The 25,035-nt window shown below is 56.4% G+C and overlaps 1 protein-coding gene across 3 annotated transcripts; it reads right to left on the bottom strand.

The window, feature by feature from the left end:
- Nucleotides 1-416: 416 nt before the first annotated feature.
- On the bottom strand, nt 417-24,342 carry EGFL7 (EGF like domain multiple 7). 3 transcript variants are annotated; one of them, XM_090021899.1, is made up of 10 exons: nt 24,127-24,342; nt 19,708-19,777; nt 15,095-15,292; nt 12,872-12,994; nt 11,917-12,029; nt 9,988-10,083; nt 8,553-8,732; nt 6,097-6,164; nt 5,560-5,722; nt 417-1,898 (listed from the first exon to the last, which is right to left on the bottom strand). In XM_090021899.1, exons 3-10 carry the CDS (start codon nt 15,172-15,174, stop codon nt 1,876-1,878), a joined length of 846 nt encoding a protein of 281 aa, XP_089878025.1. In that variant the 5' UTR covers nt 15,175-15,292; nt 19,708-19,777; nt 24,127-24,342; the 3' UTR covers nt 417-1,875. The 3 variants fall into 3 exon arrangements, with proteins under 3 accessions (XP_089878025.1, XP_089878027.1, XP_089878028.1); XM_090021901.1 differs by lacking the exon at nt 19,708-19,777; XM_090021902.1 differs by lacking the exons at nt 19,708-19,777; nt 24,127-24,342 and adding an exon at nt 18,981-19,247.
- Nucleotides 24,343-25,035: the final 693 nt, after the last annotated feature.

The raw sequence follows: 25,035 nt of genomic DNA, 5'->3' as shown, positions 1-25,035 counted from the left end.
GCTATCCCCTGCAGCCAGGCAGGGGAGAGGACACAGGCCCCTGCAAACCCTCTCAAGATATACTAAGGATACACTTACGCAGTTGCAGAGGGTGGGCATTTTAGGTCTCGTGACTTGGTGCACACACAGAGGGAGAAGGATACAGGCAAAGTGCCCCATGCTGGGGCAAGAAGCCAAAGGAAATTGCTAGCCTCTACCCTAGCAGGCTTCCTCTGGGCTCTGCCATACGTGTGCTTTTTCTGCATCTGCAGCCCTGGTGAGGTAGGTCACATCACAGTATTTCCATTCACAGGAGCCAACAGCACTGGCTGAAATGGGACCTGGGTCCATCTGAGCACCTGCCTCAACCTCTGGGCATCTGCTCCAGCTGTGAAGCTCATTCTGAATTGCACCACAAGACAAGTCCAGTCAGTGACTTTTTTCTTTACAGTATATGACTTTATTTTTTTAATAAAACCCCTTCTCCATATTCCATGATGGGCTAATACCTTACAGTGTCCATCTTCCATTGCTTTATCGGTAGGAAAGTACTGTACCATGTGCTGTGTTTTCTAGCCAGTGCCTACCTCTCCCAATGCTATTGTGAGTGAGGTAGTCGCATGTGCTATACAGGCTTTCCCTCTGAGCTGTCTGGTAACATGCCTCTATTCATATAGCATTACAAAACAGCCATTTTGCCGGCTGTCCCTTCTGGGAAGGGATGGAGGCACCTGCGTGAAGGGGCCGGTTACCGTCGGTAAACGAGCCAACTTGCCAAGTCCCCATGTAATGCGGTATGAAGCCAGTTCTCAAGACGCGGAAGGATTATGTTGTACCAACCCTTGGAGCACCTGAAGAGGGGAAACGTGTTGGCTTATGAGCTGGGCAACTGGAATGGGGGGATGGAGGTTAAACGTGTTCAGTGTCAGACTTGCAGAAAGGGATGGCGGGGGGGGTTTCCCTTTCCCCCTCCAAAGTGCCTACTGTAGAAAGAAATGAAATGCTTCAAAGCCTTTCAAGAGCAGCATCTCTTCAGATGACTAGCAGATGATGGTAGCTAATGTATTGCCCTCACTGGACAGAAGAGAAGCTTGTTGCAGAGAGAAAAGCCAAAGAGAGAGAGCTCCCTTCTCTCCAAGCATCAGACGCTGGAGAGATGCAACTTTCCCCTGTTCCTGGTACTCCTTGCATGATTGGGCTTTCTTAACCGCAGTTTTCCCTGCACTCCTCTAACATTGCACTTGGCTCCTGCCAGCAGCCGGTTTTGGTCGAGGGCCTCAAAGCACTTTGGAGGGCAAAGGGAATTACCAAAGTTGTCAGTCAATATGGAAAGACCGGATCTGGACTCCCATGCACTATGCCCTAGTCTAATGGCGAAGTGAGGTAAGTAAGATGGAGGGAGCTGTGCTCCCTGCATTGAGCGGCATGGCATGAGAGGCTCTAGCAATACAAAGCATGAAAGCAGCAGCTCGAAGCAGGCTGCTGTTAGCACGGCTCGTGCAGTCGCATAGCTATACCTCGCCATGAATACGTGTATCCTGAGACTTCATCTAGAGCTAACTACAAGCAAAAGAAAAAAAGCACCATGGAATTTTGCTTGCAGCATTTCTCTTGTATAAGGATGGACTGAGCCAGTCCGTGCAGAAAAGGGTTCACTATGAGCATGAGGGAAGGCATGATCTTTGGGAGAAAACTTGGCTAACTGGGATGTAGCTGCCCCAGGACCAGCAGGCTGAGGAAGAGGAAGCAGGCACAGCCACATCGAGAACAAATTCTTATCCTGTCATCCCGTGTTGTCCTGCAGGCACCGTGGCTTCTTCAGCTGTGGTCTGGCTATGGCCAGGGCAGGTTGACCCAGTTGCTGTGCTGCTGCTTTCGGGACGTGGCGGGTACGTGCTAAAGTTCATTTTTGCATGAACCTGAAAATGGATAAAGCCAGAACTGGCATTAGGAGGGGATCTGGCTGGCTGAAAGCAGCCTAACATATGCTTATATGACTGGGGTGCCCAGAGCATGAAGAATAAAAGGCAGCAGTCCTGGCTCCCATGCCCACCCCCTTGTCGCTGCTCCCTGCCAGCTCTCCTGGAGCAGCTTGCGCTGCTCCTACCCATTGTCTGGCAGCAGTAGCTTCATCCTGGGCTAGCTTATGTGCAAAAGGAAATAGGACGCCACGTCCTTGCTTTTTAAGCGCATGCATACGGGTCTAATTCAGGGTCTCTCAACCTTTGGCACCTTACATCCCACCAACCATTTTATCAAAAAACCCTGGTCCCACCATGATAAAAACAAAACCTCACTTTTCCCAAGAAGTGTATTCTGAAGTTTAGTATTATATGAGTCATTAAGGGAGACTTTTAAGGACATGAAAAATTAAAAAGGGCAATAATTTTGTCAAGAATAAGTTTTGTTGCTATAAATGTAAAGTCCCACTGGTTGAGAACTGGGTCTAACTGGCCACGCTCCTGCTGTGGCTGCAGCACTGTAGTGAAGCTAGCGTCATCGCTGTGTGCGAACAAGTTGCTCACCGCCAGTTCGCTGATGCTAATGCAATAGCTCGGGGAAGGTGCAAACCGGCTGTGTGAACCAGACTCTACTGTCTGCTTTCTGCAAACGAGGGCAGACCTCAGCTCTGCTGGGGCAAGAGCCGGGGGGAGGTAGCAATAGGGAGGCAGTCAGCGACCCTCTCTGCTCCTACACGCTCTGGCTTGTGGGAGGGTGCCGATACCCAGTGAGCGAGCGCATTTCAAAGCCACGATAGTGATCCGGTTTGGGCCTTGTTGCAATGGCCCAGCTGCGTCTAGCTGCCCTAGAGCGACTGGGATTTTTCTTTTTTTTCCCTGGTCTTTCAAGAGACCTGACGTCAGTCCAAAACTGCTGCTCTTGTACTTGCTATCTCCATTTTTTCAGTGTCACCAAACCTTTGCCCCTTGCATAGCAAGCCAGGTCGCCGCGAGCCGCCGAGCTGACAGAGCGCTTTCTATCTCGCTCGGTCCTGCCGGCGGGTCGTGGATTCCTTTGAGGTCTATGTAATAGCCGAGCAGCTAGGGACTGAAAGCAGCCATTGCCGGGCTGCGAGGGTTGGAGATTTTTCCGAGGTCTATGTCATAGCCAGCCGGTTCGGAGCTGAAAGCAGCCGCGGCCAGCCTGAACAGCGCTCGCTTTTCATGGTCGCGAACGCGAGTCGGGAGGAGCGGCTTTGTGGCGGTGGCAGCGCCACGGAGGGGGGCGTCTGCACGGACGCCAAATGGAAAATGCAGACGCCGTGCAGACGTGAGCCATCACTCATCTTGCTAACGAGATGCAACGCCGTTCAACGGCGATGGGCGCAGGCCGGAGGCGCTCGAGCCCAAATCAAACTGACAGGACTTGGAGCCTAAAGCCAGGTTTGGGCAAATCGTTTTGGAGTCATTTACTCACAAGGCAGCCCACAGCTGAAAGCTAAAACTCCACCCGTTGTTACCCGCCCCCCTAAAGGGATTCAGTTTAGCTGCATGTGGAGCAGCTCAGAAAATAATCAGTCTCTCTTTTAGTGCTGTTTTGCCTCCCAGCTACAAGAGAGTCTCCTTGTTACAGCAAGGCACGCTAACCCTAGCAGCTACTCGCCCAAGCCTGCACTGGGGAGGGGGGGGTGCACAGTTGCCGACACAGTCCGAACCGCACTCGCAAAGCAAAACAGCCTGGGAAAATCCCAAAGTCAAAAAAAATAAATAAAAAGGAAGGCATATGGAGTTACGCCGAGCCCAGCAGGGATGCTCTGCTTTCTCGCTCGTGCCCTGCTCAGGGTGGTGTTGGGCCTCGTCGTTAGCTCTGCCCAAATGCAGAGAGCTGGGTTTAATCTCCCTTTCCATTTGTCAGTGCTGGCCTTTGGAAAGGGAAAGTGCACCAGAGCGGCATGGCCTGAGCTCTAGCTACGAGCATGGACTTTGGAGCTGTAACTTGGAAATGCTCCACGCTACCTGGTGCGCTTGCTCCCACACCGGTTCTGTGCTGCAGTTAAAGCTCGGTGTTTAAAACAACAGGCCCAAGCTCATGCTGGGGTCTGATCTGCTGCGACATTCCTCCAGCATGCGGGCTCTGGCTTCGGATGCATTTGAAGCTGTCCTTGGGAGCCCATCTCCTAGAAAAACAGCCCCGGCAGTGGGCCATCGAGTGCCTCTCCCACTCTCTTGCTCCTGTCTTGGCTCCGTGACTTGCTGGAGACCCGGTCAGCCACGAGGGCAAGAAGGAGAGCTTTCAACTGGGGCCTGGCTTGAAAACGCAAGAGGGAAGGGCAGTCGCAGGGGGGAGGGAGTTTTGGCTGTGCATCCTCTTCCCAGGATGGCGTACGCGTTTCACATGAGACAGACATTAGCTACAATAACAGAAATAAACCCGGGAGCACAGCCTGGCCTGTGCACTCCCTGGGGACAGGCTTCCCAGAAGCAAGCTCCCTGTGCTGGATGTCCCCCTGGCCACGTGGACAACCACGACTGCAAGAGTCACAGGGCCAAGATGACACGGTGCAGAAGGGACCTTGATCATCCACCTTCAAAGAGAAGGGCAAACTCTGGATGTTCAGCTGCAAGCCAGGTCCTGTCCATCCATCACGTTTGACATTAGCTAACTGGATAAAGTGGCCTTACAGAAAGGGGCCAGACCCCACAACCACTGGACTGCAGGAGAAAAAGCATTCCCAGGGGCACAGACAACCACGTGTCTATCCAGCTATGGTCATGACTTCCTCAGACACGAAGCAGCCCAGAGGAGAACAGCAAGGCCTGGAAGAGGCAGGCTGGGCAGATCTCGATGCTGTAGTCTGATCTGCAGAGCGTCTCTTTGGTACCTAAGGACCTGGGTTGTGGTCCCTTGCGGTCCCGTTGAGAGTGCCTGTGCAAAGCTTGATAATGAAGTCCCGTCAGGGTAGTTCTGCTCTTTAGCCTGTAAGTGTCCCATGCAAAATTCATGACTACCTGACCAGGACTGAGCACTTGTCTTGAAGCCCATGTGCTCTCCACTGCCATGTCTTGAGGTGGTCTGGGTCAGTCCTTGCTGCCCACAGATGGCTTTTGGAAGGTTACGAGGCAGATTAGACTGTGCGCCCACACACACAGCATCCTGTGTTACGTCACGGCCAACGGTTTGGAGCTAGAAGTTGATGTCTGTGCCACTGATCTGCATTTCCTCAGTTAAATCTGCCTTTCTCCTTTGCTCCACCCTTGCAGAGCAGAAATTACCTGCTCGTTGCGCCTTAAATGGCCATTTTGAAAGAGTAATAAAGCCCCCACACGGCAACCAGCATGTCGCTGACCCTCCGCCACGCAGGCGTGATGGGAGAGCAAATGGGAGCAGCGTGCGGCAAGCTAGCGGAGCAGGCAACGCTCTTTGCAGTGACCTGGCCGCTTTCCCGTGCTGTACAAAGCCCTGCAGGGTCACTGATAGCACCTTGTCCTGCCCTGCTTGGGGATGCATCTGGAGCTGAAAAACAGCCAGGAAGGCACGTGCCCTCCAGGATCCCATTCCTAGAGCAAAAGGGCTAGAGTATGGCAGCTAGCAATAACCTGCAATGGAAAGCCTCGCCTCGACACCGTGCTTGCCACTCACATGTCTCGAGGCGCTCCTCCAGGAAAGAGATCTGCTCACTCAGGGAGTCTATCCTGTCCAGCTGCCGCAGGGAGTGGGACAGGACGGTGATGGGGTCCGGGCTGACGTCATCCAGCCCAGCTGGCACGAAGTGATGGAAGGGAGCCAGCACTAACTGCAGTTTCTTTAGAGAGAGGAAAGGAGCTGCTCAGTTTTTGTCCTTCTCTGTTGCACGCAGACCACCCACGGAGAGCCAGCGCGCAGCCCACCCAGCCCCTCCGTCCTCCCGAGGCCAGCCGGCTTGCAGAGGGGCATGTGTGTGGGCACCTCGCTGGCCTTGTGATGGGGGGAGCTGGCCCTTTGCTCTCCGCCACCCATGTGCTGTCAGCTCCAGGCGTAAGGCGAGAGCGAGGACATTAAGCAGAGACATTAAAAAAACAGAGAAGGGAGCAGCCCTGAGATGCACATGTGGACTCTGGCCTAATTTGGACTTGGTCAGGCTGGCCAGGGGCTGCTAAAGGGGCAAGTGCATCGCTGCCCTGCCTCAGCCGTGCTCACCTGCTCCAGCACGTCCATCCTGCTCCTCAAAGCTTTCATTTCTTCCTTCACTTCGCCGGAGGCACCTCCTGTAAGGAAGCAGTGCAAAGCAAAGCGCCAGTCAGGGAGCAAATAAAGCAGTCCCTTGTGCACTCAAATCAGCCTGTGATCATCATACTTAGCATAGGACGGCGGGGCGGGGGGGGGGGGACAGGCACTGATGAAGGGTTAACACAGAGGCCTGGCTGCATGGGGGAGAATGGGAGGCCTGTTCTCTGCCGCGGGGGCTGCCAAGCCCTGACGCGTTGGCTGAGGACAGGAATGTGCCAGAGGGCAGCGGGCACCTCGCCAGCCCCAGGCCTAACCAGGCAACACAAGGGCAGCATCCCACCTGCAGCCATGCATTGCTCTCCTCCCCCTCCATAAAGAGCAAGCATCTCCAAGCAGCTAAAAGGGCCTTGCAAAGGGGATGCAGCAGTCACTCAATGAAGGGAAAGCCCCGTCCTGCGGATGAGCACCCGGCCACGGCTCTTCGCTGCCGGGCATGCTCGTTAACCCGCCCTCGTTTTGGCAGCCTGCCACCGTAGGCATCTGCGGTGTGGGTTTCCTGGGCCAGGGGTTGGGAACGCCTGCTTTCAGACATTTGCCGAGGCGTGGTAGACACGGCTCTCTTCTGCGTATCGGGCACTGCCGACGCCGGCCACCGAGGTCCAGGGCGGATTCGGGCACAGCTGGCAGCTAGGTGTGAACAGCTGGATGTGAGCGCACGGCAGGCCAGCCCCTAACTGGTGTCAATCAGCTGTCAGTGCCCACAAAGCTATCCCAGCACATCCTCACGCCCGACCCAGACGGGCCAAGCAGCAGTGCTTCTTCCTCACGCGCCCGGTCTTTGCCATGCTCCTATAGCATGAGGCATCTCAACAATGCTGACGTCTAGCCAAGAAACCAGCTCTCCGGCACTGGCCCGCAGCAGCCGGTTACCAATACAAGCAGCCTTTTGTCTCTGGGTGCAGACGAGTTCATGTAGAAAACTATAGGCAGCGGCAAAAGCCGAGTGCGCTGAGATAGCCGTGTGGAGGGGGGATGGAGATTGCCATTGCTCTCAGTGGAAAAAAGATGAATGTTTCGTGCTATCATAATGGCTGCTAATTTGGCCCCGGCATACCCTCACTGGTTTCCACGCAAGGTTAATTAATTAAAAGAGGCCGTCGGCCCAAGACGCAGCAAGCTTGCTTTTCCTACAAGCTGCTCAGATGCCAGAGAGCTGTCCCCTGGCAGGGGCTGCAGGACGTGTGGGCTTGCTGGGGAATGATTCATGTCTTGGCCTTGGCAGGGTTTTACAACGGTGCCGCTTGGGGGGTGCACTCGGGCAGCGCTTGCGTGGCAGCAGACGACTCCGGCGTTGCCTGCCAAGGTATGCCAAGCAGCAGGCTGTCCCTTATGCAGGGACAGCTCAGGGCACGAAGTCCTCGTGCTGTTGCACTCGTTTTGCCTCAGCAAAGCCCAGTCCCTCCAACCACCCACCGGCTGCTGCCTGGGGTGGTCCTAGGGAGAGGGCCTGGGGCTGTGTCCTGACATCCCTTAGCCTGGTAGCCAGCCAACGGGAGGAAACTCCAGCTGGTACAACACAGCACCATGTGGCGTCACTGCCTTCAATGGGGCTGTACTGACTGATAGCCAAAACCAACCCAGCATGAACACCGGCCGCTCAAGGCTGCGGAGCGCTTGGTCAGGATGCTGGCGCTCTTTGAAAGGGCGCTGTGTTGTTCTCTGACGGGCTTCGTCCTGTTCGACCCTCTGCCCGATGGACGCTGTGGGAAACCCTGACGCCCCACCCGCCGCACGGCTACTGCAGGGCACTGCGGGAGCGCGCAGTTGCAGGGATGCAGAGCAGCGGGAAAGACCTCTCGCACATGGCCCCTTCACCTTCCTGCACCTCCAGAGACAGGAAAGTGTGAGGAGGAGCACACTCGCACATGCACACACGCATGCACGTGCGCACACGCATGCACACGTGTGCCCCTACTGCTCGTGCCGCTTCTGTGTCCGTCGCCGGTGCTGGCCGCAGCGCATTATTACTCACGGTACGAGTTTGAAGTGTCACAGCGCGTACCAAAAGTAATAATGGGCCGTCACCAGCATCGCCTGCCACGCCTCGTGCCTCCAGCTTCGGCCTGCAGGGAGCGCGGAGAGAGAAGTCGTTCTGGGTGGCAGGTCTGTGGCCTGGCAAGGCAACGGCTGCTTCAGCTCCTGCGACGTCCACCAGCTGGAGCATGGGCCCGGTAGGCATCTGAGGCACGCAAAGAGGCGGCATCTTCACTGTATCGCTGGGGAACCCGAGACAGGCTGCATGGTGGCCCACAGCAAGTAGAGCCCAGGAGTCCCGGCTTCTCGGTCCCCTCTCATTCCTACAGGACGCACTGCCTCGCACGCGCTCTGGTTTAACGTTCAACCAAATCTGGCTGTATGCACATTACCGGATCGGTTGAGAGCTGGAGGCGCAGACACCTCTGTCCTTGGAGCTGGCTGCAGAGCCTGGCATGATTTTCCATCTGCAGAGAGCTGATGCCCCTCGTGACAGGCGCAGCGGTAACTCCCAGGCGTGTTCACGCAGCGCTGGCCGCAGCCGTGACCCTGGCCGGAGCACTCGTCCATGTCTGCAGGCAGAGGTGGGAGTTCAGAGAGGTCCGGGGGGGTTATACCAGCAGGACCCTTCATGAGACATACATTTACAGAGCACTACAGATCTGTGCCCTTTCAGCTCGCAAGCCCCTGGCATACACCATCGCTCGCGGGAGGGTTATGGAGGGGGCCCCACCAAAAGCCTAGAGCTGCGGTATGCGGTCAGCAGCCCCTTCTGTGACTGCTCACCCCAGGTCACAGCTTGGGGAGACCATCCGTGGTGACAGTACGCAGCGCAGGCTGCCCTGAGCTATGAAACCAGAGACCCACGGCATTAGTCCGCACCCAGCAGCTCGCAAGCACCCTCCTTCCTCATCCTCAGTGCAGCCAACTTCTGCTCCCCTCCAGCCCACTGGAGGGTCCACACTTCACGGACACAGAAAACCACTGCGTTACTCCACTTTCACTCCGCTGGCCCTACCCCAGATGACACCGGATTAACTACAGGGGTGAATGAGGTCCAGAGGCATCTCACAAGGGCAGAAGCACAGACTCCAAGCAAAGAAAAGTCCAGATCTGGACCCGTGCTCTGGACGGGGCACTCGCTCTCGGCCTGCTGTAGCAAGCTGTTCAGGTCACTAGCTCTGATCCCGGATTTGTGTTCAGGGTTTTGGTTCCTCCTCGATGAGGCTCTATCAGCCTTCGGAGTGTGTATAAAACCCAGTAACCCCTCCTGGCACGGGGGAGTTATTAAAGCTGTTCCCACAAAGGCAAATGACTAACTGCTTCCCACGCCTGGGAGAAGCTGCTTTAGGCAATGGGAAAATCAGTTCAAAGCCCTGTGCTGGGACCAAGGCTGACACTGAAGCTCACAGCAAGGCCTGCCTCACCCAGACAGAGCCTTTCGGCTACGCGCACACGGACCCGGGGCTGCCCACATTCATCCCGCTAACCGCGGTTTTTATAGCCCGCTGCCTTCTCATGCTGACGTAAATCAGGAGCAAGCAGGGACGTCACTGGTGTGAAAGGAGCATCCATCCCTCTGCAAGCAGGGATTTAGGCCCAGGGTATAAATACCTTCATATTCAGGTATGAAGCTGAGGCCAGACGGGCAGCTGATGTAAATGGGTTCACCTGGAGCTGTGCTGATTCATACCGGCAGAGGAGGGCATTAGGTCTACGTGCATGGATGGTTAATGCCAATCCCCTGCTATGAAACCCCTGCTACCTGCACGCTGCCATCCTCAGCCCCTACTCAGATGAGGAAACCGAGAGGCGTGTAGGTGCTACCTGTCTGGCAGGCTCTTCCCGTCCACCCCCGAGGGCAGGCGCATCTGTCCGGAAAGGAGCATCTCCCGCCATTCTGGCACGGCGCCCTACAAACAGCTGTGAAATGAGAATATAGGGTTAGTAGGTCACCTGGGGGCTCCTGGGTATCCCGCCGCATGGACAGACGCAGAGCCCCTCTGGGCTCTTTTAATACGCGCACATGGGAGCTTTCCCCACCTGCCGGGTATGCATCGTCCCTAGGCAACCGTAGGCTTTTGGAACGTGCTGGTGGCGCCCAAAAATGTGGGCCAAGTCCTAGTGGGTGCAAATGACCCCTAACGGTAGCCTCGCCCACGAATGCAAGCCCATCCCCGGAGCTGACCTGTTCTCGGATGGCAGATCACTGAACAGAGAGCAATGGGCTCAAGTTGCAGCCAGGGAAGTTGAGGCTGGGTGTTAGGAAATCCTTTCTGAGTAGGAGGGCAGTGAAGCACTGGGACGGGCTATCTAGAGAGGTGGTGGCATCTCCATCCTTGGAGGTGTTTAAGACCCAGGTAGACAAAGCCCTGGCTGGAATGATGTAGCTGGGACTGGTCCTGCTTGGAGCAGGGGGTTGGACTAGATGTGACCCCCTGAGCAGCTTTCCCCCCTCATTTCCTATGATCCTGTGCTGGTTTCCAGCACAGTGTGAACACACACGACCCTCTCACACAGCTCTCATCCAGATGTGGAACACCTAGCGAGACGGACGAGAGCCCCAGATGTGCCGCGCAGGTCAGGACGTTTTGCAATGAGTGTGAATCCCTGCCACCCTCAGTGCGCAGCAGGCTGCCTCTGCCCAGAAGTAAGAGGCTCACGGGCTGGCGACAGAGCTGGCCAGAGATCCTCTGGCAAACCAGCCACAGGACTGAGCCTCCTAGCAGCTCGATGTTCAGACAGCTTTCTAGCAAGTCCTGAGCCCCAAGGGAAGCAACAGATTTAGGCTGGCAGGTTGACTAGCACTGAGGCCGTGTCCAGGAGGCTTCTGCACGGAGACGTGCCAAGGGAAATCAACAGTCTCTCATTTGTGGCTCAACCCATCCTGGCTTTTTGTTTTTGCGCCTGAAAGCTTGCAGAGAACCATTTTCCCTACGATTTAGCTGGTCTAATAAAAGAGATCACATCTACCCAAAGAACCTGGTCTGCCGATGTCCTGCGACCAACACGGCTACAACCAGCACCCCGTCCTGTTCGCTTGTGCAGCACTGGGAAGAGGGAGGTGTCTTTGCAGTCGGCTGGAGAGGCAGGGGAGGAGGGGGCTTTTGCTATCATCAGCTCTCACTCGGTGCCAGGCCTGGCTGCAGTCTGCCTGGATGTGCTGAGAGGGGAGCGCCTGGTGCGTTTTGCATTCGTTTTGTGCCGCACGCTGCCACTTGCTCCTCAAAGCAGAGCACCGCCATCGCTGCTCATTTGCGTGGAAGGGATTCATTAGTTTTATTTACCCTCTGGTACGATGCACAAGGCAGGCATGCTGAACAGCACGGCGAGGCTATAACCAAACCGCTAACTGAAACGGATTTGCTCTTGCGAAAAAGAAAAAGGGAGTGCCTCGGTACGGACAAAATCACACCGGCTTCCAAAAGCGCCCTTGTCGATAAGGGTACGGACAGAGCAGCCTGTGCAGGCATGTGCCAGGCATGGTCCTGGGGGCTGCTGAGCTCCTGAAAGACGATATCAGTGGCCAAATGGCAGCAGAAGCTGAGAGCAGGAGACATCCAACGTCTCGTGGGGTCACCCCTGAGCTGCAGAGGATGCGCACGTCATGGAGACGTGCGCCTGTAGAGCAGAGCAGCCCGTCTTCCTTGCAGCGTGCACCCCTGAGGCTTGGCCGGGGGAGCCGCCCCGAAGAGCGACGCAGGGGACCTGCGCCTCCCCGCAGCGCCTGTGCCACCCGCTCCGCCACGCATTTACCTGTGTTGCAGCTGGCTGCATGGCCGCTTGCCCTTCTCCAGCCTGGACAGCACGTGTACAAGGGCTGGGAGTACTTCTTGAATGCCTGGCGGTGGGCAACCTTGTATATGGTTCTGCAAGGAAAGTCAGGGAAAGCGTTAGCAGTGGGCGCTGCACGTGGGGCAGGAGCCCAACCCCCTGGATAAACCCACTACACACCCTCTCTGCGTCACTCGGGGGCAAAGCAAAGCTCAGACCTAAGATCCAGGTAAGTCTGTCACAGACTTATACACAAGGAGGGTTGAAGGGAGCTCAGGAGGTCACATCCAGTCCAACCCCCTGCTCCAGGCAGGACCAGCCCCAACTACATCATCCCAGCCACGGCTTTGTCTACTTGGGTTTTGAAAACCCCCAAGGATGGAGAGTCCCCCACCTCTCCGGGTAGCCTGTCCCAGTGCTTTACTACACTTCTCCTGAGAGAGCTTTTCCTAACATCCAACCTCGACTTCCCTTGCTGCAGCCTGAGCCTGTTGCTCCTTGTCCTGTCGTCTGCCCCCACTGAGACCAGCCCAGCTCCGTCCTCTTTGAGAGGAGATTCAATAGCAGCCTTCAGCTCCCTGCAGGGTGGTTGCAGTCCTCTCTTCTCCAGACTAAATCAGCCCAGTGCCCTCAGCCTGTCATCACCAGGCCTGTCCCCCAGCCCCTGAACCATTTGTGCTGCCCTCCAATTTGTCCACATCCTTTCTGTGGTGGGGGCCCGCAGCCAGATGTGGCCTCGTCAGCACTGAATAGAGGGAAATTATCACTTCCCTCGACCTGCTGTCTTGGCCTCGCCCCCGCTTCATCCTCTGTGCCGCCCTGTAAAGCCCGGGGCACGATCCCTTCGCTACACCCGCGCAGGACGAGAAGCCGCGGCGCCGGGTGCATGCAGCTCGCAGGCGGGGTGTCCTGGCAGCGTCCCACCCGTGGCACTCACCTGTACGTGCTGCACACGCGGTGTCCCTGGCACGTGGTGAGGTACGGCTGGTAGACCGGCTGGACATGGGACTCCAGGTATGACACGGTCTGGCTCTGCGTCACCGTGGAGCACGTCCTGCGGCTGACACAAGACGGCAGGTCACACACCGCTAGCAAACGGGAGTCCAAAAGCAAGGAGGGCTGGGCGCCGATGCAGCGTGATGCACCACGGCTGGATTTGGCCGATAGGGGCCTAGTGCTCAAGGGGTGTAAATGGGCATGGTGCCTTTGACTTCCCAGCAGGCATACCCACTAACAGCAGCGGGGGACCCAGCTACAACGGAGCGAGCACGAGCTAGCCCTGAATCCGTGACCTCCCTGGGGCCGCTTAAGGGAGCGTTTGCAGAGGCACCTTCGGCCCCCCACTCACTGGAGCAGTTGTTCAAGCCCAGAAGGGCTTCCAAAACTTAACCCAAATCAAGCAGAGGCACGGCAGCTGCACAGCCGACCTCCCCTGCCCTCCTCTCCCCCTACACACATGCTACAGCCAGCTTTGAGCACTTATTCTCAAGCTGTCCCCACTCACATCTGTCCTTCCTCCTCCACACAGTGCCGCAAAGCAGCTTCCATCCCAGCATCCTGCCTACAGAGCCCCCAAAGCAAAGAAATCCTTGGTTTGTGCTCGTTCCCGTACCAGGGACAAGCATGCACAGCCAACAGGTAGCGAAGAAGAGTCCCACGCCGTAAAATAGAGGAGCTTGCTCACCAAGCTAAAGACAGGAGGCCAAACCCAGTGGCTGGGGGGATAGGGGGCTGTCTTCATGCGAGGCAGAACAGCCAAGCGTGCCCCCAGACTGAGGTGGGCATGCAAAACACCCTTTGCTTTGCAGGCAGTCTTTAGCACGTTTGCTACCTGAGACTGCTGCATCGCTGGAAACAGCACTTAGGTGATGCTGAAAAATCAATAGCCAGGCCCAGATTCTGATCCGTGGCAGAAAATCCCTTCCCTTGATGTCGCACCGAGGAAATGAAGTTCCCGTACAAAAACGCTGCAGCTAAAGAGTGTTTGATTAAAAATTGGGGCCATGGTGGGGTGGGGGGTTGCATTTTGTCACAGCAAGAGGCCCAATTCACCTGGATGTGGCCTGGCCTACAAATCTCAACTCTCTGGAAGAGAGGCCTGTTAAGAAATGTGACCGCTCATCTCAGCTTCCCAGCCAAAACAGCACACTGGAAATTAGCACTGGCATCAGGTGTTTTCCATTAACTCCAGAAGATTTATTTTACCCTGCTGGGATATCGGTCTGGAAGACACTGTTTTAAAGAGCTGCAGTTTTCTTTGCTGACGCTACTCTGAAGCTGTGTTTACACACTGCGTGCACGTGCGTCTGCGCATAATTCACCTTGAGGGCTTCGTTACTACAAGAACGCAAACGATTACCTAGCGTAGCAAGGCCTGCATAACCTTCACCGTACAACCAAACTAGAGGCCGATCAGACCCACAACGCTAGGGCCCGAATACAACCATGCCCCGACTTGACGGGCGACCGGAGTTGAATTTTTAGGCTGGTCAAATCCAGACCTCCTGGCACGACAAGGGCTGGGGAGTCTGGCCTTAGAGTTGGGCTTCGCATCTCTCCCGAGAGAGCCGAGAGGTGGCTGCACGCCTTCAAAAAGCTCAAATCTGAACATCTTCGTTCGGCATCTTTGGATGGAGGCGCTTGCTTCCAGCACGTCCAAGAAGAAAAATAGTATCAGCAATTCCCCTTGATCGAACAGGGGGGCTCGGGACAAAGAAGAATTCGGGCCAGGAAGCTCCACCATACACAAACCTGTTTTAGAGAGAGGAGGATGGATGAGGCTACTCCTGGTGGGCTACTGAACGCAGAGTGTGCATGCGTGCGCGTGTGCTTACGTGAAAGGGGTGACAAGAAGTCATTTTGGACAAAGAAACCCCTCTTCGTACCCCCTGCACGAAACGCGGCGGCCCGAGCTGTGCGTCTGCTTCACCGGCACAGCAAACAGGCAGCAGCAAAGGCTGCCGAGACCTGCGCGGGGGCAAGAAGGAGCTGCCGACGTCCCTCGGTCTCTGCCAGCACCTTGCAAGTTGCTCCGCCGACTCGCCGAACGCGGCCTCCTGCGTCTCCTATCGCCTTGCACACACAGACGCTCCCGCCTGGGCCTAACGAGAAAGCGCGTGAGAGGCCAGCCCTCCGCAATACAGACAAAGAGGAGGCTTACCCCGACCGGGCCAAATGCTCCGTGCTGGTGGCACCGAGGATTAAGAGCAACCCCGTGAGGAGGCAGCTGATTCTCTGCATTTCCTGTCCTCTGCTGAGTCCTTTTGTCCTGCTGCGCGCTACCGCGGGGCCTGACCCAGCGCCGCTCGTCGACGGGACGCACGGGCTCCTACTGCATGTCTCTCCTCCGTGGGGGACCCTGCGACCAAAAGAGCAATGCCGTTAACACGCAGCCTCCTGTCGGGAAGGGCAATGAAACCCCCGGGGGCTATAAGAAGCTGAATCCAGGGCCCGAGATGCATGGCAGCATTTGCAATAAATGGCGGGACTTTCCCTGCAAAGCAAGGGGAGAGGACCGCGGGAGCCAAATTGGCTGAAAGAGTGATCCCATGGGAAGGGGGTGTCTGGGGGCTTCCTCGCCCAGCTGAAGCACTGAGATTCCCTCTTCCTGCGCGGGGCACGTGTGCGCCCCACCCATTCACCTCCGCTCCGTGCAAACCAACACCCGTGCCAAGCAGAGCTTAGGAGCAGCCCTGGGCACCTTGCCCAGCGAGCCAGAGCGAGCGGAGGTGGGCGCTTTGGGATGGCACTCAGGCCAAGGTTTCCGAGTGGGGGCTCTCTCATCACAGCCGCCCACCCCGGATGGATTGGCAGGCCCAGCTCCGGCTGCAGCACGAACACTGAAGAAAATTCGGTGGCCAACTCTGCCGGGTTACAGACATCGGCAACGCTGCGAAGCGGCCCACGCGGCGTGGCGCTCGGAGCAGCCCCCCAGCAAGCCAGCATGCACGGCTCGCCCACCCCGCCCGCGGCTCACGGCTGAGCCCACCGATGCAACCCAGAGTATGCAAGGACTCGGCAACGAAGCGCCCGCTGTGCATTTACCCCACGGCGCCCAAGGAGACTTGCGGCGGGTAAAACAGCAAAGCGTACGGGAAAAAGAATGACAAGGATCATTACTATTTTCCTGATTCATGTGAAACACCCATGGGCAAATCTTTGTCTGCTCCAAATCAGCAGAGCCCCAGTGATATAGGTGCTGATTCATAGCAGCTGCAAATTTGGCCACCCAAAGCTAACATTTTTATTATTATTATTTTTTTTTTAACTAAGACCAAATTTAATTGCTTGTGGAGACAAAATGCAGTCTGCATTGTTATGCAATATGTCGCTAATGCCAGAAAGGCATTAGAGGCCAACACAGGGGCCTATAAATCCCGAATCTATAGGGTATCGTGAAGCTGACTGCTTCTCACCCAATGAAATACAGAAATCAGAGGGCCTTCTCTCATCAACACAAGGGTCCTCTCCATACAGAAGTGCTTCAGAGAGCAGCACAGTCTTTCTGCTAAGTCAATACTAACCACATTGGGAATAAAGAGGCTTCGATCTTCCTAGAAGACAAACACACAAGGCCAAGTTCTGGCAGGTCAATAACAATATTGAATTTAAACAAACTGCTGACCTCCAGGTGATGGAAGGAAAAGGGGAGAAGAAACCCCCATTCAAATACAAGGCAATTAAAAGTCAGACCCACGGCAACCAGAGGCTTTTATGGGGAAGTGGATCAACGTAATAAGAAACATCCCCGCCAAACCCGGAGCGTTTACGCGCTGATGTATCTAAAAGCTTAAAAAAAGAAAGGAAATCCCAGCTGGGAATGGAGGAGGAATGCTGCAGGCTGGTGCTACGCCAGCGCTTGAGATGAATTTCTAGCTCTCCCCAGCCTCCGACCGGCGCGTAGTGCTTTGTGTCATAAATCGCACGGCACTTTTCAGAGGTCACTGTCATCAGCCCCATTATAAGCCTGGGGAAACTGAGGCCTGGAACAGGGAGGTGACTTGCCCAAGGTCGGCCAGCAGGCCAGTGGCAGAGCTGGGAAGTGAACCTGGATTGCAATGCATCGTGACACCAAGCCAAGCCAGCTAAGGGTCTGGTGCAGAGCCGAGAAAGGGGGACTTTGCTAGGGCCTGGGCCTGCTCCTCTCACCGGGGGCTCTACACGTGCAGAAGTATTGCAGAGCAGCAGGGAGAGCGGGCTGAGGGTTTTACTTGAGGCTTTGATCCAAAAATGCGGGCTCCTGGGACAGGTTGGTTAGCTCTACTACAACAAACGGAGGAACTTGGATGAACAGGGCGGGAGAATGGGACGGGGGCACGAGGACGCAGTCCGTCCACATCCCAGCTCAGCATCACCCCCGGCTCCTCGGTTCAGAAGGGACCGCTGGGATCCCCTGGGCCTGGCGCACCTGCAGCAGAGGGAAGGAGCAAGCCTCCCCGGTGCTCACAGCGGCGCCCGACCGAACGCAGCAAGCCAACGCTTCGGTTAATGTGCAAAGATTAATGTCTTCCTGCTGCTGTGTTTACCCGCGGCGTTGACAGCGCCGCATGTTTCTGCATAATAATGCAGAATTACCATCCCTCCATCTTCCCACCGTTACAAATTCAAGGAACTATAATTGCTGCCATCAAAGCCTGGCTCGGCAGCCGCGTCGCCCCATCTCACGGGCAGCCGGTGAGACACTCCTGACGATAAGCAGACCCCGCGCTGGTGCCTGGCGGGGTGCTAACAGGCAGGTTGCGTCTCGCAGCCTGAGTTGTGAGCCTGCACGGAAAAGCCCCTCCGTCAGACACCCTCCAGCCTCGAGCTGGCATGCAGCAGCCGCCGGTTTCAACGGGGCCAAGCTGATCTGGCTTAAGCCACGTGGCCGGCTCCGCCGGAGAGTAGATGACAAATCCTTCCCGCTCCTGTGAGGAGACGTGGGAAACCATCTGCTTTGTGCCAGACCAGGCTCCCTGCCCCATCCCTGGCTGTCGGGGGTCTAGGCCGAGGGCTTAAAAATGGTCCAGATGCTTTTGCTAAACGCCCTGCACCGCAGTCAATTTCTTCATCGTTTGCTCAGGAACCAGAAACCACGCTAAAAAAGAACGATTTCAATTCCTTTGACCTCAACAACTGAAAAATATCAGGGGTCTTAAGCCATCAGAAGTCATCCACCGGGTCTTGTTCAACAGCAGACACCAATCCAGGCGCAGGCCGTGATGGATGCTTTACTGATGCTTACTGCCCTGGGAAACGAGCAGCTCTGGAAGCTGCAGGTTTGCAGACCCGATGGCCAAAGGGTGCTCGAGCGTTGCCGCTTCTCTGCTCCTTCTCGAAACACGGCTTTCCTGCTTCACCTCGAAGGACAACCTGGCCTGATAAGGGGGCGAATACGGCCTTTTGAGTATCAACAAGGCCTCGGGGTTTAGGCCGCGAGGCAGGCTGGGCTATCAAGACCACGCGACTGGACGCACGTCGGTGCTCCCGGCGCGGTAGGAAGCGTCCGAGCTTTGCAACCTGCCCGCTCCCATCCGACTTGTGTCCCACCACCTCTGCGCTGGCTAAACCGCTGGCGGAGACGCATAACTGCGCGAGCTGCTCCAGCCTGTCAGCGAAACCCGCGCGTCGGGCTCTGCAGAAAGATTCGGTTTTGCAGCGGCCCCGAACCGGGGTCACGATCCTGCTCCGCCCGGCCTGAATCTCAGCGGAACGGGCTACGTTCCCGCGGGCGGCCTGCTCGCCCTCCGCTGCTCCTTGTCCTGGGGCTACGGAGCCCAAGCGCGCCGCGCTCCCGCAGAACCATCCCGCCCTGCCCCGGCCCGGCCGAGCCCTGGGGGCCGTGCAACCCGCGCGCTCCCTCCTCAGCTGCTGCTCCGCTTTCCGCTCCCTGCCCCATCTGCCCCCCCCCACTGTTTTCAGCCCCCCCACTCGGCGCTCCCTGCCCCGCTGCTGCTCGGCTTCCTGCTCCCTGCCCCTGCGCGCGCCCCGGGCAGCCGCTCCGCTTGCCGCTCCCCCACCCTTTCGGCCGCCTCCCCGCGCCGGGTGCTCGGCGCTGCAGCCCTTACCGTGCGGGCGCGGCGCGGGCGGCGGGACGGGGCGGGGGCTCCCCGCGGCCGCGGGACTCGAACCCGCGGCCGGCCGGCGCGGAGGGACCGGGCGCTGGGCCCCCGGGGCGGCGCGGGCCGGGCGGGGCAGCGCAGCCGCGGGCAGGGACGGCGGAAGAGACGCCCGCGCCTCCCGGCGCCTCTCCGCGGCCGCCGGCCTTGCTCCGAGCTGCGCGGCTGCGGACCGGCCGGCCCCCGCTGCCCGCGGCGGGCTGGGCGTCCCCAGCGGGCGCCGGGCGGGGGGCAGCGCCGCAGGGTGCCAGCGGGCGCCGGGGGAGAACCGCCCGCGGGGTGGGGCGCGGGGCAGTCGCGGGGCCCACACAACAACGGCCAGAAGCGTCCGAAGGAAAGGTTATTGTCCGCCGCAGAAAACGGGGCTCCCCTTCGCTGTCCGCAGGCGTGGCGTGGGAATTGTTTCGTGCCCGGGTCTCGGCCCGGCCGGCCCCTTAGGAAACGGTCAAGACATTTCATCTCATAAACTCAAAATACAGCTCGTTCCCAGAGCCCCGAAGGGCCGCTAATGATCTTATTGCGCAGCGTGCTATTGTTGCGCCGCTGGGCAGGGCTGTGACTGCGGCCTGGTACAGAACTAGCTTCCAAATACTGTTTGCAGCCCGCCGCCAAGCCAAATTCTTGTCCGTTTGCCCATCGCAAAGACCCAGGGGCTGCTGGGTCCCGGGACACTCACCGGATCTGTTGGGATCAGTCATCTGTTGCAAGCAGGGGACGCTTCCTTTAAGTGGCACCTGGGTTTCTTGCTGTGGGAACAAATAAAGCCGTGGTTACGCGCTGCTGCACTCCTCCAGCAGGAGCGGCTGCGTTCGGCTTCGGGACCAGCTCCGCTGAGGTCAGCAGAGCCCAACCATAGGTAAGGCCGGCATTTTCAGAGGGGCCTTAGGAAATTTGGCACCTGGTTCCTGCTGAATTTCAGCAGCTTTTGGACAACAAATTCCTTGGGGCGCTCTGAGGAATCCCAGCCCGGTGCTATCCGTATGACTCCTCCTTCGGCAGTGCGGGACCCCATCTCCAGAGCATCCCCGGTCCCCAAGCCATGTCACTCGCATATGCATCTCGCGCGTAACATAAACTTCGTGGACAAACCCCGCTGCTCAGTGCAAGCTCTGGGGCTGCGAATGCTTTGGGTGAAATGGAGACCAGGGTGGGTATGGGCTGCATCCGAGACCCCAGGAGGGGCTGGGATCAGAGCGAGGCTCCCTGTGCTCTCGTCACTGTGCTAGCCCCCCATCATCATACAGCCCATATAATGAGGGAGAAACATTGGACTGGCAAACTTTTGAGCCCTGTTCAATTGACTTCTGCATCCTTCAGGCCTGAAGGCAACGGATGCTCGGCTCTCGCTTTACCAGACTCATCCTTTAGTTGTGCGAGTGCAGTATAAAAATCTGGCTGAAATTCCTATGTGGAAACTAGGGTAGATTCATTCAGACTTAAAGGCATGGAGGGCACTCAGCTTTCGGCTTCACACCTAACAATATGACAGTAACAAATGCACCCCGGTTTACCGTTTAGGTTCCCCCAGGTATCTACCTGATTGCTTAACTCTTCCTTAAGGGCACTGCAAGCTATTTCTAGCATGGCAATAATGTGGACTGCCACAATGCTTGCTTTTCAGCTTCTTTTGCTGGGTCAAATCCTTATTTCGGTACAAGCCTTCTCCTTGAGGATCCATCAACAAATGCTCGTTTAATCCTGCATCGGGGTAAAACTCTTCAAGACCCAGGACGAGAAATATTTATGCTATCTGGGCCAGAGGGCGAAAATGAGTACAACGCCCCCCATTTCAGCTGGGTTTTGTGGTTAACACCACCTGTCCTTGCTGCTACGATAGGGTTTCTGGAAAGACTTTTCTGAGCTTTTGACTGTAAGTCTGAGTTTGATACCAGCCCTGAACTGATATTCGGTGCGGCTTGTCCCCATGCACACCTTCCAACCTGGAAGACGGACTTCTCATATTAACGCCTGCCTCCCGGCCAAGCAGAAACTGCTTCTGCATAATCCCTTCTTATTTTTGCCCTGCTTAATCCACCTGCCAGTGCGTCAGCCTTGTAATGGGGGTGCTACTTCTCCCACAAGCTAAAATGCAGCTGATTAGATGCTCCCTGTGCTTTATGCCATCAGGACTACAATGAAAAGCTAGGGTTCAATTTTAAAGACGCGAGTCTCCAGCCCCAGCCCCAGCGCACATGCCCCATGTCTTGCACTGCAGGATCTCACAGCCGGCTCCACACACAACCTCTGCCCCCAGCTCCCGGGGGCAGGAAACAACCCCCAGATCCCACCAAGTGAGGCCTAAAGGTGTGCTCACGCAGCCCCCTTGCCCAACCAGTTCCCCCATGACCTGGGAGGGAGTGTGGGGTATGCAGCAAAGGCTGCCGTGGGGCCCTGATGGAGGGTTTGGCTCTTGATCTGCAGAAGGGGGAGGCTCTGGATGAAAACCGGTGGCTTAGTTTGTGAACAATGAGAGGAGACACAATGGGAGAGTCCACACCCAGGCCCCGATTCTGCCAACTGAGGAAGGTGCTGAAGCCCCGGTGCGGGGAAAGACGTGCACTTGAGCACGTTCTTACATACTTCCCTGGACTGAGGCCGAGGTGCTGCAATAAGAAGCAAAGGGGAGGGAGACAAATAGGAGGAGACACATCCTAAAGGCAGAACCCATCACCCGTTTGTAGGATTTTCCCCATCTAGCAAGGCTGCCCCATTAGTTGCTGCGTCCTGCGCTCTCCCTGGGATCCCAGCGGGCATTTTGCATGCAGCTCCGACAGCAAATGCTCTAAGGTACCAGCGATGCTGAGAGATGCTCTTAAAAAGCAATCAGGCCTGGTGTTTTGTTTAAGGGAAGCTCTGCCAGCCGGCACGCTGGAAAGACTTTTAAAAAGGGCCTTTTAAACTTCACAATGAAGGACATTTCCAAGCAAACCCTATGCCACAGAGCTTTCCAAGAAGAAAGACCTCCCACCACCCTATTATGCTCCATCCCATCCCCGGCGGTATCTGATTACTGTTGTCCAAATCCTGGTTTCGCTGCTCTCGCAAAACCGCTCGGATAACCGGGGTGCCCGAGTGCACGTGCGATGAACACAGGGCGCAGCCATCAGAATTGGTCTCCTGGCTCAATACTCGTCCCCAGGGTAAAACAAATGCATGAACAATGCAAATGCCTGCTGCAATTTAGCCAGGTTTCTGTTACATTTGGGATTGCATTTAAAGGACACTGCAGTGGTTACAGTGTCAAAAATCACAGCTAATAAAAGCATAGCTCTGATTTTTCCTCTCACCCATGAGTGACTCTGGAGTAAGTCCATTGATTTCAACAGTGTAAAATTGGAGTTAGTCAGCAACAAAATTAACTCCAGCTTACATTACTCCTCAGAGGAAACACGCACTGCCCTCAGCTCAGAGTAGGGATCAATGAGAGTTGAGTGCATGGATCAAACCAGTCCCTAAATCAGTCCTCTATCGACCGACAACTACTTCCAAAAGAGACCACTGGAAATACTATTAATGGGGAGAGATTTGCCCTCTACTAGCTGACGGCTACTTCCAGTTTAAAACACATCATTTCATCCTTATGACCCTCCAATGCCAAAAGGCAGTTCCTAGTTTAGATTTGCTTGCACAGAAGCAAGCGTTAAATGGACCAACGGGGAGATTTGTTTCTGCAGTTGCCCTCCGAGAAGCAGACAAGCTAGGAATAAAGGATTTTATCCTATGGCCCACAAGCATGTAGGAGGAGATGGGGGCAGAGAGATCTCAGCGCAATGGTGCATTATCCTACTTGCTTCCTCTGCCTTCAGCTTCTGAGTCCCTGCTCCTTTTCTGTGCCGCTTGTCTAACTCCTGCCGCAGCCCCACCAACAGCCCCCCTTACCTGAGATTTCCCCTCATTTGGCTTAGACAATTTGCTAGAGTTTGTAAATCTGCTGCCCCTGAGCAAGACATTCAGTGGAGAGATACAATGAAAGCAGCAGGGATATTGGTTTTACCACATTGGTCTAAAAGCATAGGCAGACAAACCTCTGGGGGTAGAGGCGATACCTTTTATTAGACCAACTAAACAGTAGCAGAAAAAGGAGCAAGGTTGGAAAGGAGCAAGCTTCTGACATCTAATTTCTCTTCGTTATCAGTTGAGTGTCAAGGTGCTAAATCGGACCCCGGGGTAAGCTTGCATCATTGGCACAATCCGCCTTGTCTTACCCCGCTTCCACTCGTATGGACGGTAGATCTGGGTTTAGTGATGGGGCTCTGAGTCCAGCTGCAGTTTGTGTGTCTCTGATCCGTACCACTTCCCTTGGGCTGACAAGGACAATGTCAGGAGCTTGCCCATCAGCAGTCAGATACTCTTATCACCTGCACTTCCTCATTGTTTGTCCTTTGCTTAGAGAAATAGTGCGACTAGCACTGCTGCATCCCACTGAGAAACATGTGTACTTGTGTTTCACTCGAGGGAAAAACACCGGAGCAGAGAGTAGTCACTAATACCTGTGCTATACTTCCATTGCTTCTGTTTCCAAAGCCACCCACGAAGCACCCTGCAGATAAAGGACAACTGCCTGTCCTCAAAGCACAGAAGTGGCCCCATCCCACATTGCACTGTCAGTACCTAGCTATGGGTGCAGTGAAATGCAGCCTCCTCTGGGGTGGAACGAGACCGCTCTATAGCACCATTCAGCATCTCTGCAGGGGCAAATCGTGCCCCGAAGCGTCCCGACACCTCTGCGAGTCCTCCCGACTTACTCCTGCATTGCTGCGTGCGGCGTGCACGAACGCACTGCGCTTCTTCGGAAGGAAACCCCCAATTTGCTGTCACAGCCTGTTGGTCCTAGCAGTAATGTGTTAGCTTACTGTATCAAGGGGCTTAGTTTCTCCTCCTGCCTTCGCTTAGGCACGGCCCCTTTGAACCCCGGGATTCGGCATCGCAAAGGACTGAATAAAGGCATCACAAGCTGGCTTGGCACGAATGGCTCCAGCCCAACTGGGCACCGGTTAACATCTCCTGAAACCCAACCACTGGCTCCCCAAGCCCCTGGCCAGCTCCCTCCAGCCCACGGCCATTATCCCCATGATAGTTATGGCTCATACAGTACCTGCAGCACCTTGCTCTCTTCCAGGCACCCCTTCACAGCAGCCAGGGAAAACGCACCGCTTTCTCCGGCTCCAAACAACTCTCCACAACCTCGGCCGCTGCCTCCTCTGGTGCTGCTTCATGGCCCAGGCCCCTCGCCCCCGGTAGGCAGCCGCGGCTCTGCGGTGGTGCCTCCCCGGCACGGCTGGTCACTGGCTCTGCACGCAGGCAGGAGGTGGAAGGGTGGCTTTTTATGCCTTTTTTCCTGTATAAATCAGGATTGGGATGGACAATCCCAGACAGGACTTCCTGTGTGTGTTGCTCACTGATAACGAGCTCTGTTAGCAGAACAAACACTGCAACCGGCTTGCAGCGGCCCCGAGAGGGGGAGAGGGGCTGCGAATGAGACAGCACCGGTAGCCCCCCCCGGGCTGCCCACCCACTGCGGCATGGCATGAAACGGTGTCCTCATGGAAACCTGTGCCCACGTACCCACGTGTGCCCCGGCTGTCAGGCCTAGCAGCCCTCCTGGACTGCCTCCAGCGTCCCTAAAGCAGCCAGGCCGTACCAGTCCCCAGGTCGCGTGGCATTTGAGGGGTGCGGACGGACAGACCAGAGAGAGGGGAATGGGGCTGCCATAGCTGCCCACCGTCGCGGCCTCCTCAGGGGTCACGAGGCGGAGGAACGAGGGGAAGCTTTCCAGGGTCAGTCACATGCTGTAGTTTTTAGCAATAAGCCTGTTTACCTTGGCCTCCCCTCCAGCTCTATATTAAGCACGCTTTAGCAGACCCAACGCCCCGTCCGCACAGCAAAAAACACGGGCGCTTGCGATGTGGTGTCAGAGGCAGTGAGCAGAAAACTGGGCAGCCCCTTGCATGCGGAGCGGGCCCAGCCCTCCCTTGGCCCCCAACCTCAACACGCAGCCCTGGTG

This window comes from Crocodylus siamensis, chromosome 11, assembly GCF_052110815.1.
Source record: "Crocodylus siamensis isolate JL-2025a chromosome 11, ASM5211081v1, whole genome shotgun sequence".
Lineage (NCBI taxonomy): Eukaryota > Metazoa > Chordata > Crocodylia > Crocodylidae > Crocodylus > Crocodylus siamensis.
This window is presented reverse-complemented; position numbering and strand designations above follow the sequence as displayed.